The sequence below is a fragment of the Corvus moneduloides genome, chromosome 7, assembly GCF_009650955.1.
Source record: "Corvus moneduloides isolate bCorMon1 chromosome 7, bCorMon1.pri, whole genome shotgun sequence".
In the NCBI taxonomy this organism is placed as follows: Eukaryota; Metazoa; Chordata; class Aves; order Passeriformes; family Corvidae; genus Corvus; species Corvus moneduloides.
This window is the reverse complement of record NC_045482.1, coordinates 1190560-1203054: the sequence shown is the minus strand read 5'-3', so window position 1 is coordinate 1203054 and position 12495 is coordinate 1190560. Positions and strand designations below refer to the sequence as shown.

The 12495-nt window shown below is 46.4% G+C and overlaps 2 protein-coding genes across 13 annotated transcripts in view; both read left to right on the top strand.

Moving 5' to 3' along the window:
• LOC116446882 overlaps nucleotides 1–12495 on the top strand; it is a 781927-nt gene that overhangs the window by 733176 nt on the left and 36256 nt on the right. The gene's annotated exons all lie outside the window — the stretch shown is intronic.
• The window catches only part of TRPM8 (transient receptor potential cation channel subfamily M member 8), an 86902-nt gene that overhangs the window by 46531 nt on the left and 27876 nt on the right, over nucleotides 1–12495 (top strand). For 7 of the 12 annotated variants that reach the window (XR_004241419.1, XM_032115315.1, XM_032115314.1 and 4 more), the window contains 6 exons: nucleotides 43–194; nucleotides 2498–2534; nucleotides 2608–2629; nucleotides 7181–7285; nucleotides 8371–8444; nucleotides 10481–10637. Coding sequence is in view for 11 of the 12 variants with exons in the window: in XM_032115315.1 (XP_031971206.1) it covers nucleotides 2515–2534; nucleotides 2608–2629; nucleotides 7181–7285; nucleotides 8371–8444; nucleotides 10481–10637 (378 nt within the window). In the remaining variant the exon portion in view is untranslated. The other 5 variants (XM_032115316.1, XM_032115318.1, XM_032115320.1 and 2 more) reach the window with 5 other exon arrangements.

Below are 12495 nucleotides of genomic sequence, written 5' to 3'. Positions count from 1 at the left end.
CCTGTATTACTATGGCAGATAATTCTCTGTGTTCCTCCCCAGGTTTGATGTGCTTGTGCTCGTTTATGTTCGAGGCGCTTCTGAGGATGAGAAGTGCTCAGGCGTTACCTTGGAGCTCCCATTGAGGTTTTGAATCCAAAATCCCAGCACAGAAAGGGTGAGGAGCCACACAGAAGCTGTTACCCCTGTTCAAGGTGGGTTTCTGCAGCTTGGATAGAAAGGGGAGAAGTGGGCTTTTATACAGGCAGTAAAGGGGTACAGAAGGCAGCTCGTGCACAGCAGATGAAATTCGGTGTGCAACTGCATCAGTGCCTGTTTCCTGCTCAGAAATGGGAGCAGTGTTACCAGCTTGCAGCCAAAGCAAGAGAAATCCAGAGGGATTTTGGGGACAGAAATGTTCTTGAATCTCCATGTAACTCTCTGCTGGAGCTGCTGTAATTAGTAAGTACCTGTCTGTTCTGCGACAGTGTTTGACATTTTGTTCTCTCTGGCAATCCGTGGGGAGAGTTGACAGGAGGGAATGGTGGTGATTAGCACTCAACAGGGTAAGTATTTAAGGTTTCTTGCCTATTTGATCCATCATACTTTTAACTATGAGATTCGGTGAAGCCTAAGCTTTGAAACCCCACGTTCAAATCTCCAGTAAGACATTGCCTTGAAACAGTGGGATAATAATGATAGAATCCCAGAATGGTTTGAGTTGGAAGGGACCTTAAAGTTCATCTTGTTCCACCCTCTGCCATGGGCAGGGACACCTTCCACTATCCCAGGTTGTTCCAATGTGTGCTCAAAGCTTAGCAAAGTAACCTTGCTCCTGAAAAGGATTTCATTCCTTTTAATGGTGATCTCAATGCTGCCAGCCCACGACAGTCTCCTTGGCATTAAAAATGTTGCTTGGTGTGGTGAACTGAGACTAACTTAGTTTTAGAAAGACACACAAAACCCCCCCACAAAATAAACTCTACAGGAAAGTTAATATATATTACACAGGGAGATAGTGATAGGGCAAGGTGGAGTGGTTTTAAACTGAAACAAGAAAAATTTAGAAGGGATATTGGGAAGGAATTATTCCCTGGGAGGGTGGGCAGGCCCTGGCACAGGGTGCCCAGAGCAGCTGGGGCTGCCCCTGGATCCCTGGCAGTGCCCAAGGCCAGGCTGGACATTGGGGCTGGGAGCAACCTGGGACAGTGGGAGGTGTCCCTGCCCATGGCAGGGGTGGAATGGGATGGCCTTTTGGTTCCCTTTCAACCCAAACCATTCTGGAATTCTGTGATACTGCTTGATGTCGCAGGTGCATTGTCAATTCTCCTTCAGCCTTAAGAAGCCCCTCTCAAGCTTTCACAGGTTCTGGGATAGAAAGTGATTTTCTGCCAACCACTGCATCAAATCCCATTGTACCTTTTCTTTTGCACAGTGGGGGCTGCAGGGCTCAAATCCCTGTAGCTCTTTCCTTAAAAGGTGCCTTAAAAGGCACCACTTTCCTTAAATCTGCTCTCTGGCTTTTTGCTTCTTTTAAAACAATCATAAGGCTTTTTCAGATGCCAAAGAATCTTTTTTCTTTACAGTCTCTCCACTGCTCTCAATACAATGGAAAATATTTTTGTATCTATGTGAAATTCTGCTTCTTAATAACACAAGTGCTTGCTGCATTTTGACTCCTGCATAGATAAGAAGGATTCGGATCCCGAGGATGTCAGCTTTTACTTCATTTACCAGAAAGACAGGGAGGAGCTCTTTGGCCAGGATCCATAACAACACCTTTTTGATTGTTCACAAATAGCTCTGTCTAGTCCAAAAGCACAGTTACATACCTTCTGTGAATTAGGAGAGACAGGACGTGCTGTGCAGTTTGGCAAGTGTTTAGTGAAATCTCTCTGCTGGAGTCAGCCCTGATTTTGCTGGAATACAGTAAATATTAACATACTCCTGTAGATTTGGAATACCTGTATGTGTATTCTCAGACCAAGAATGCAGGAATGCTGGGAAGTGTGAATTATTGCCCGTGGAGGTGCTCTTGTCTTTGGAAAATATTGATCATCCTTACCCTAAAAACTTTCAGAGAGTATCTTTGACTTATGTTTGGGATGCCAAATTTCTTACTTGAGAACCATGAAGTGGCTCCAAAAATCTGTCTCTTTTCCAAGTTTGCTCTACCTAAGAGGATCAGACAGAAGGGCTTGTTCCCCAACTCTGCAGCTGAATTTTTAAAAGGAATAGTTGAGCTCCCCATTTATGTACTGGGTAGTTATTTTTCTTGAGAGTTACCAGCCAGGCAGGTTTCACAGGGCAGTGGTTAAGGGACTATCCGCAGGTCTGAACCACGCTAAAGATTCATGTTCAGTACTTCAGGAATGTTGTTGCTGCATGACCGTAGTGCTGCTGTCCATGAGAACTGTGGTTTAGGGAAATGGGGTGACAGAAAATGCACAGGAGCCATTTAGCTCCTTCTCAGGTTTAGCTGCAAGTCCTTGAGACCTGTTTTCTTTGTGTTCCTTAGGAGCAGCGGATCACTGGATGTGTTCTGCCTTTGTGCTGAGCACACATGTGTTTCAGGGGGCTGTTAGATGCTGCCAATGGGGTGAAGCCCCTAAGTGATGGCTCATGAAAATGCAGACATGTATATGCCAAGGTAATGTGAGATTTAAAACAATAAACCTGCCTTCCATCACAGAAGGAAAGATGACTCTGAGACTTAAAATCCTGGAATGATTTCGATTTGAAGGGACCTCAAAGCTCAACTTTTCCACCCCCTTCCATGGCTTCCATGGGCAGGGACCCTTCCACTAGACCAGGTTGCTCCAAGTCCCATCCAACCTGGCCTAAAGTGGCCCAAATTGGGTGATGAAGAGGCTGCAGAAGGTTCTCCAGCAGCAAACGGGGATAGCACTGCTTTCTGCAAGGAAGGTGGCCTGGGGACAATCCATCTCTCCAAGGAGTCACTGACTATCACAGCAATAGAAATTGCTTTTACCTGAGCGAGAAGCTTTAAGTTAAAGGCTGGAGAAAAACAGGAAAACAAAAAACTAAGGAACAGTCTGATTTTTGTTGAGTAAAAACACTTGTAAAATCTTCTATTGCACTCAACAGTGCTTCAACAACCTTGTAGCAGATTAGATTAATAGGTGTTGATTTTACAACTTCGTCTCATTATCTTCTGCTACATTAAAATCTAATTATTTATTCCCACAATCGTTTTCTTTTACTTCTGGCTTTTTACTGGTGCTGTTGGTGACACAGACGAGCTGCGGTGTTGTCTATTCCTGCAGTCCGTGGGCAGCAGGTGGGACAGCGTCTCTCACAAATAACCTGCAGCTGCTATTCCCTGCACCCTGCTGCAATTAAGCCTTCATTAGTAACTGGTGAATAACTCTGCTGTTCCTTGCTCCTGGCCGTGATCCCTCCCTCCCTTAAAAGGAAGGCATGACACAGATAAAGGTGGGGCTTTGCCAGCTCGAGTATTTCAAAGCCTTCCTCTCTTGGAGTCATGATTGCAGAAGCAGTCCTGGGGCATATTCTGGAGACTTTGGTAAGTCTGTGCTACTGATCAAATGTTGATTTTTCTGTCCTTAAGAGAAAATACTTTGATTTTGCTGAAATTGTGGGAGCGGCTGCAGCTGAAGTTCGGCGACATCCTCTGCTGTTGGAGAGGTTTCTTATAAAGCCAATTTCGGGAATTGTTAATGCAAATAGTGGTTATGTTTATCTGGAAACTTCCTGAGAATTAAGCTGGTGTTGCTTTTCCGGTTGCAGGCAAGTTTTTAAAAGCCTCTTCATTTGTCTCTTTAGAGCTAGATTTTAATTTTTTTTTTTAAAGTCATCTCAAGCCGAAGTTTTCCTTGGAATATGCTCCTTGAATTGCCGTGGAAGTTATAGTCTTACACTTTAGAGGATTATTTTGGAGTTTATCTAATGGTTATTTTCCCCAGTATGTGCTGTTTTAAGAAAGTTATGCTTCAGTGCCTTAAAGATTTTCTATATTTAATTTAATGGGTTGGAAATGTGATAGAAAAAGAACTGTTTGCCTGTTTCTTGGACTGCAGCTGTGTCACATCTTTTAAAATCTGTATAATTGCTGTGTTATCGCCAACACTCACGGCATTGCTCACTGGTGTCAGCTAAATACTGTGCTATCAATGAGGCTTTTCAGAATTTAAAATTAAAATCCCAGGTTTTCAGGGGGTTTCTTTGCACTCTCGCTAACTGTTTTAGTTTGTTTGCTGCATGTTTGCTCTTATCAATTATTTACAAAGGCAGCAAGGCAAACTTGAAATCCTGTAGCGTTTGGAATTAATAATTTAATGCCCTTGTTTCCTTTTAATCTTCTCTCTGTACAGTTATGTCCATAGTCACTTTTCTGGTGTTAAACTTTATTAAACAAATCAACAATGCAAGTAAAACGGTCGATAAATAAGTTGCGTCGATCCAGACCTAAACGTAATTTCCCTCCGTGGGGCTTTTATCTTGAATTACAGCTTTAAAACCATCTTTACACTGAACATTATTATATGAAACATTAAGAATTGCTTTCTGGGTTGTTAGGAAACTAAGAAATACATCTCCCAGTGCAGAGTTGCCAGTGTCCTTAAACCTCAGGTTTCCACCTGTAACAGCTGCCAAGTCCCAGTTTCATGGAGTTTCTTGCTGCCTGTGACTGTCAAGGTGTTTTCTCATGTCTCTGTGATGTTTGCCAGTTTTGAGCTTCTCTGTATTTTGTGTACAGCTTCCCTCTTCTCCTTAGTATCCTATTTGACAAGCCTGCCCTGTCAGAGACAACCTTTTTGGAATAAACATTCCTGCATTCCTCGTACCCTTATCAATTACTGGCGCTGACCAGGTTTGGGTCCCTTATTCTCTGTCAGTCAGGTTTTCCTCCTCGGTCACTTTTGGATCAGTGCTGAAGAGATCACACAACAGAGGGGTTCAGAGGAAAGGGGGTGGTGGTTGTTGTTCCTCTGGGCTGAGAATCCCGAGTACCTGTGGTGGGGCTCTGTGGAAGGTGACTCCACCACTGCCCTGGGCAGCCCCTTCATTCTGATGCCTGACAACCCTTGCAGTGATTAAATTTTCCCTAATAACCTATTTAAGCCTTCCCTAGCATAACTTGAGGCTGTTCCCTCTCCTCCTGTCCCTGTTCCTGGCAGCAGAGCCCGATTTCCCCCCGGCTGCCCCCTCCTGTCAGGGACTTGTGCAGAGCCACAAGGTCCCCCCTGAGCCTCCTTTGCTCCAGCCTGAGCCCCTTCCCAGCTCCCTCAGCCGCTCCTGGGGCTCCAGCCCCTCCCCAGCTCCGTTCCCTGCCCTGGCCCCGCTCCAGCCCCTCAGGGTCCCTCTGGCCGGAGGGCCCCGAGCTGGACACGGCCCCGAGGGGCCTCAGCAGGGCCGGGCAGGGGACGGGCCCTGCCCTGGGGCTGTGGCCACACCGTGGCTGGCACAGCCCAGCGGCCATCGGCCTCTCGCCCACCTGGGCTCGTGTTCAGCCCTGTCCCCAGCACTCCCAGGGCCTTTTCCAGCTGCTCTTGCCCCAGCCTGGAGTGTTGCACGGGGTTGTTGTGCCCCAAGGACCGGAGCGGGCCCTTGGCCTTGCTGAGCCCACGGATCCCGGCTGTGCAGATCCCTGCAGCAGATCCACAGCCCAGCAGCTTGGGGCCTGCAGCTTCCCCAGGGTGCCCTCGATCCCCTCACCCCCATCACTGATAAAGATAAAATACGGAACAGGACTGGGCCCAGACTGGGGAGCAGCACTGGTGTCAGGCCACCAGCTGGATGTAATTCTGTTCCCCCCTTCTCTGGGCCCAGCTTTCCAGCCGTTCACTTTCCAACCTGGTATTTTTGCCTTTTCTTGGGTTGAAATTACTCCTGTTCCGTGCAGAAGCTGGGAAGGAGGAAGAGGGCTTTTCCTGTGCTCTTCCATCACTTACCAGTGATAGAGCAACACAGATCCTGGGCATGCTGCAGAATTTGGGGGAAGTAGCTGAGGGCTTCTGCCATGCACAGTAAACAATACTGAGTCAATCATGCACCCCCTCAACACAAAATGTTTTAAAAAGGATTTTTGCAATAACGATAACACATAAATACACATGTTTTTGTGGAAACTTGGCTTTTCATACTGCTTTGGGGGCTTGCTCACATCACATTTCATCATTCTGTTTACAGCTGCTGCTTCCCCCTGCCTGTGCCATTCCTACTGTGTTGAGTGCCCCAAGGAAATGTTCACACTTGCTGGTTCTTGGCTCTCAGGAGTTCTGTGTTTACAGGGTGATGCTTCAATGTTGCTGTGCCCGGGAGGGATGTTCTGTGTGCCATGCAGTGGCAGTGTCACCCCGCAGGCAAACCCAGAACACACAGCCAGGGAAAAGGCAGGAGAGAAAACAGTGGTGGAAGCACAAGTAGGCTCTGAGCTCCCCGTGTTAGCTGGCTGACAGCTTTTCTTTCAGGAAAAGGCCTTTTCCAGTATTATTTACAGAGTAACACGAAGGGAGTTGAAATATTTTTGTTAGAATAAATATGATTTTGTTCTGTGCTTTGCTGCAAGTGCAGTAATGCTCCTTCAAAGACAGTGATTTCAACACAGGGATCTGCTTTAGAGGGTAGTTGAAATGTTTGCTTCCACAGATCACTTCCTGGCTTTTGTATCCAATATCCTTTAAATCCCCTGACTGTTCAGCTTGCACGTGTTGGCTGTGCTTGTTCCAGGAGTGGAATCAGAGATGGGTGCTGCTCCTCTAGACTCCTGGGGTCAACTGCTTTAGCACTGCAGTTTTTCCTCTGTGCCTGAAATGTTTCTTCTTAGTATCCCCTTTAATTTCTAAATACATTGGATTAAGGAATGTTCATGTATATAAGCACAGAATAGTCACATCCTGAGCTTGCTCATCAGAGACAAAAGAGTTAAGATACAGGAATGACTTGAATGGGATGGCATAAAAGGTCTGTTCCTTTCTCAAAGCATGTTGACTTGGAGCTCTTTTGGAGAGGGGAAAGAAAAAAAAGTCTCTTTGTGGTATGAAATAACAGAAAAGATTTTTTTTTTTCTGAATTTTTGTTTCACATTTTAGGACTAATACCCTTCCTAATTCTTTATGTTGGGTTCAAATAACCTCTTCCTTGCCTTCCTAGGACGCAAGGTGTCCTTGCTGTTGTCTAGTGCTCCTCCATCTCCCCCTCTGCCATGCTTTTCCAGGTTTCCATGGGCAGCATGAGACACCGAAGAAATGGCAATTTTGAGAGTTCCAGGCTCCTGTATTCCAGCATGTCTCGCAGCATAGACGTGGCTTGCAGCGATGCTGTGAGTACCTGGTACATGCTGGTGTCTCGGGAGGGGCCGCAGTGGTGGCGAATTCGGTCAAATCGGGAGCAGGATGATGGATTTGTCACTTTTCCCTTTATGGAGAAGTTTTCATAGCCAGTGACCCTCAAGCAGCAGCTGACATGGTGAAACTTCAGCGGTGTGTTGTGTTCATTTTGCACCCTGTAGCTCTTTATTGTGCTTTCTTTGTCACTTCTGGTTTGAAATCCTTTTTCATGTCAAGAGACAGGTTTGTCTGCATAAAGAACCACCCCAAGCTCTTCTCGCAGCTTGATGGCCAAGGCAGACAGCATATAGTTGTGTTAAACATCCTTCCATGCCTGAAGGATTTGCTGATCCCAGCAATTGCCTGGCAGATTCCCTGCTCCTGATGGGCTTGCAGAAGGCCTGATGGCCGATTTTAGGACTTCAGCAAGTGCTTCAACCTCCTTTTATTCTATTTTTTTTTTTGGTCATGCACGGTTGTGACTTCTACTGGTTGAATGCATTCCCTTCCATTTTCCTTGTTTTGGATATAATGCTTGTTATGTTTTTCCTACTTGGAATAACTTCTTTTACCAATGGGTAAGCTAAACTGTAGCTGCTTGTCTTCCCTTTGTGTCCCGAGTGAAGTCTTGCCCCGCAAATCCAAGCTGTGCTTGAAAGCAAACAAAAAACTCCCCAACCCTTTATCAGCAAGTGAGAATTTCTCGTTGCTTTCTTAGCTCAAGAGGCACATTAGGGATGAATTTGCATACCCCTGGTGTGAAAGCTTCTCCGGGGAGTTTCAAGGTTAATTCAAGAGTTAATGGTTAAACAAGCTGGAGAGACTTCCTGTTCTGCTGAGCTCCCATAAAGGAGGACTTGAAGTTGTTCTGGGGTCTTTGTGTGTTGAATTAAAACAGCCCCTACCCTGAAGCACGTTACTGTCTTCTCTTGTTTTTTATCTTTATTTTTCTTTATCATTGGGAAGACTGCTGTAGTGTTTTAAGCAGTGTCTTTGCGTTCAAACTGACTGTGCTGTTACTGAGGTCTCTTCTGTTTCGTGACTTAGCAGAAATAAACTTTAAAAAATTGTTTTCCAGGATTTGGTCAACTTCATCCAAGAAAACTTTAAGAAGAGAGAATGTGTTTTTTTCACAAAGGACACCAAGTCAATGTAAGGAGATACTTTTCTCTTGTTTCTCAAGAATGGGGGGCTGGAAGATGAGGCTCTTTCTGTCTGCAAAGGCAAGGAGTAAAGTTCTGGGGGTTTTTTTTGTTCAGAGCCTGGATCTAGCAGTGCAATCTCACCTTCGTCCCCTTGTTTGAGTTACTCCACAAGTAACTTGATGTGAAACTAGGGATCTGATCTTGCAGCAGCTCTGTCACAGGGTTTAATACCAATTCCCCTATTTGAAGCATAACTGTTGCAATATATAGGTGCTTTTAAGGATGCAGCTCTGGTGTTGGTGTATGACAAGGTATGTATGTATCAGAGGTTTGCATGATTTAAATTTTCCTTTTAAACCCAAATCACAAATTTCATGCACAAGCCTTTACACAGACACTAGGTTTAGCTCAGGCTGATGGTCTCAGAAGGATGCAACTTCCTGAGGGTGCTCATCTGCCTCCTCTAAATGGCTGATACTTAACACCACTGCAGGTTGCTTGAGGCAGTCAAAGTAAAGGAGGAAAATCCATTTTCAGGCACAGGTACCTGTACAGTGCTTGTTTGAGGACCATAACATTGCTTTGGGTTTTTGGGGTTTTTTTTTTTTGGTCTCAGGAGAAAAGTGATCAAACTAACACAGCTGCAGAAATCCTAATATTGAGCTCTCTGACCTCGCTCTTCTCTGAAGCTGGGAGGAAAAATGCCTCAGAGAGAGGGAAGGAAATTAGTCTCATTTCAGAAAGTCTCCCTTAGGGTCCTCCTCTGCCACCAAAAATGGGATGTCTGGCAAAGCACCAACGAAGGATGGAGCAGCTGGTTCTCATCAGCTTCTCTTCCTGCAGGCCCACTGGGAAAGGATTGCAGAACTTGCTGGGTTATTTTTGTCTAGATATTTTTAAGGTAAGCTGGCTTGATTTACAAGTTACAGCAGAGTAGGAAAAACCTCTGTAAAGGAGACAAGCAATTACCCCTCCTCCTTGTTCCTCGGAGGAAGCAGGAATATGAACTATGGAAAGCACTTCATGGATAGTGCTGCAGCTTTTCCTAGGAAAAGAATTCTCCTAACCTTCCCAACTACTCGTGCTGCACAACCCAAGTGCAGATTGTTCCTGCCCTGCTGCAGTTTGTGTTGGTGAGGAGAGCACTGGCAGTGCCTGCACACCTTGCCATGCACCAGCCGTGTGCTGGGCTGGGAACAGAGCAAACGGCCTGGAAAACCTGCTCAGAGACCTGAGGCCCCTTCCTTCTTGATGTGAATGAGTGTCTTGGGTGTGCTTAGATAGCAGCCAGACCCCGAGCTGGAGGGAAAACAATTGCACGTAGCAATTAGAGGATCAGAGATTTGTTAATGTTGGAGAGGACCTTTAAAATCAAGTCAGCCCAGCACCATCACTGAACCCTGTCCTCAAGTACCACATCCACGTGGTTTTGGAACATTTCCTGGGTTGGTGACTCCACCACAACCCTGGGCAGGCTGTACCAATACCTGACAACCCTTTCCATGAAATTTTCTTTTTTCCTGCTATCCAATCTGAACCTCCCCAGCCACAACTTGAGGCCTTTTCCTCTTGTCCTGTCACTTGTTACCTGGGAGAGGAGATGCAGTGAACTCATCCTGTGTGGTTAAGAGCACAAAAAGGGGAAGAAACCCCTCGTACACCTCGGGTTAGCAGCAGGTGAGGTCACTGGTGCCACGTTCTGGTTTGATTTCTTCATTTCAGTGCTGAGTTGTAGAGTGTAGCATTACACTGCTGGTGACCCTTGGTTTGGCACTTAGGTAAGGCCCATCCAGCAGTGCCAGCTCATCCCTCAGCACAGCCTGGTTCCCGAGCTGCATTCCTCTTCCCACTGCTGGGCAGAAGCAGGTTATGGGGGAGGAGGCAGGATTAGGTGCTGCTCTGCTTTGTCAGGTGGCAAATCCCAGTAGAGTCCCGGACACAACTGCTTCTACAGCTCCACCTGCTGCTTTCCTTGCTGTCAGAGCTCACTTTCCCATGCTCAGGATTCCTCAGGGGTCTCATGTCTATTCACTCTTCTTTCAGGGGCAACTTATGTAAATGTGGATACCCTGAAAATCAGCACATAGAGGGCACTCAGGTTAACACCACTGAAAAATGGAACTACAAGAAGCACACGAGGGAGCTTCCTACCGATGCCTTTGGGGACATTCAGTTTGAAAACCTGGGAAAAAGAGGAAAGGTAAGTGGATATATTAAGGAAATTCACGAGGCCCCTGTTGGGTACCAGTGGGAACTCCTCAAAAGCAAGGGAGGCAAAAGGTATTTTATTCTAATGGCAGGCAGGAGTTGAGCTACAAGGGACACGAGCTCGTTTCTCAAGCTCTGAAGATAGGTAACAAAGGTTAATTTCTTCTCGTGTTATTTGCTGGTTAGGCTGGTGATGGGAGTGAAAAGAGGTGGTTGTGTTTCCAGGCATGGCAGGAGAATGGGTGAATGAGGGTGATGTTCAAGTAGTATTTTATATCCACATGGACCAGCTTGCTCAGGCCTATAGCCAGTTGAATATTGAGTATTTCCCAGGGTGCAGATGAGACAGTGACAAGTTCTGGAGGGATGTAAGATAGCTGTGGAACTTCCAAAGTTTTAGTCCATTTGTTGTTTTGTTTTCCTCGTGCTTTTGCTTGGAGTGGGGACAGCGGAGGTGTGGGAAGAAGAAAATAGCTGCTCTTGGTGTTTTTGATGATGTATACTGATGCTTGTGAGGAGTCACATGTGGCTGAGCTCATCCGCCTCCTCTAAATGGCTGATACTTAACACCAGTGCAGGTTGCTTGAGACAAGCAAAATAAATGAGGAAAATCAGAGCCTGCTATGTAAATTAATTTGGTTTGTTTTATGCAAAGTAGCAGAAGTAAGGCATTTCAGTGGGAAATGAGACTGGAAGTTTCAAATCACACTCAAACAGATCCACGTAGTTCACATATTTCTTGATATGCACAGTTTAGCTTTGTACTACTTTGTTGTAAGCTGCTGTGTGACTTCACGGGAACGAGAAGTGCTTTGCTCTGTTGTAATATTTCAGACTTCTCAAAGGTTCGATGTTCTTTCCTTAGGCTTTGTCTTCCCCACTTCCAGCTTTGGAATTCAGTTCATGTGCCCATAGTTGTTTCATGAGGACTCTCAAGGCCGCTTTGCGTATTTCAGAGCATATGTGTTTGTTCAAACACTGCGTATAGGTCTCCCTGTCCTTCCCATGAGCATGTTGGCTGGAATCACATCTATTCCCTGTTCTCATTCCCTACACAGCAAGGCACCTGCTGCTCCTTGAAGATTGCCAAGTGTTTTCTGTTGATTGATGTGCAACACGGAGGGCTTCAAACTCAGGGTGACCTAAGAATTGCTGTCAATTACCAGTGAGGGATGGGAAGTTTTATACCTTGTGCTTTTTAGGACAGATGAGTTTTTAAAAAAAGTTCTGAGCAGAAATAGGATGTGAACAGACCCATAAAGAGGTTTGAGGGACAGGCAGGGAGAGCTGGTGGTGCTTAACCCTGGAGAAGAGATGGTTCCAGGGAGACCTTAGAGCCCCTTGCAGGGCCTAAAGGGGCTCCAGGAGAGCTGCAGAGGGACTTGGGGCCAGGGTCTGGAGTGACAGGACAAGGGGAAGTGGCTTCCCAGTGCCAGAGGGCAGGGCTGGATGGGATCTTGGGAAGGAATTGTTCCCTGGGAGGGTGGGCAGGCCCTGGCACAGGGTGCCCAGAGCAGCTGGGCTGCCCCTGGATCCCTGGCAGTGCCCAAGGCCAGGCTGGACATTGGGGCTGGGAGCAGGCTGGGATAGTGGAAGGTGTCCCTGCCCATGGCAGGGGTGGAATGGGATGAGCTTCAGGGTCCCTTCCAACCCGAACTGCTCTGGGATTCTATAAAATCTCACCCTCTGTAAGTCCAGCTTTGGAGCTCTGTGTTTCTGCTGTGCTCCTCAGACCCTCTCTAACACCCACGAGCATCGCAGTCGCTGTGTTTTATGTTCTGTGAGCCCAAACCCCAAAAGGGCGTCTCTGAATCACAGCCATGGTGTGGGAGCAGCATCCAGCTGCACCA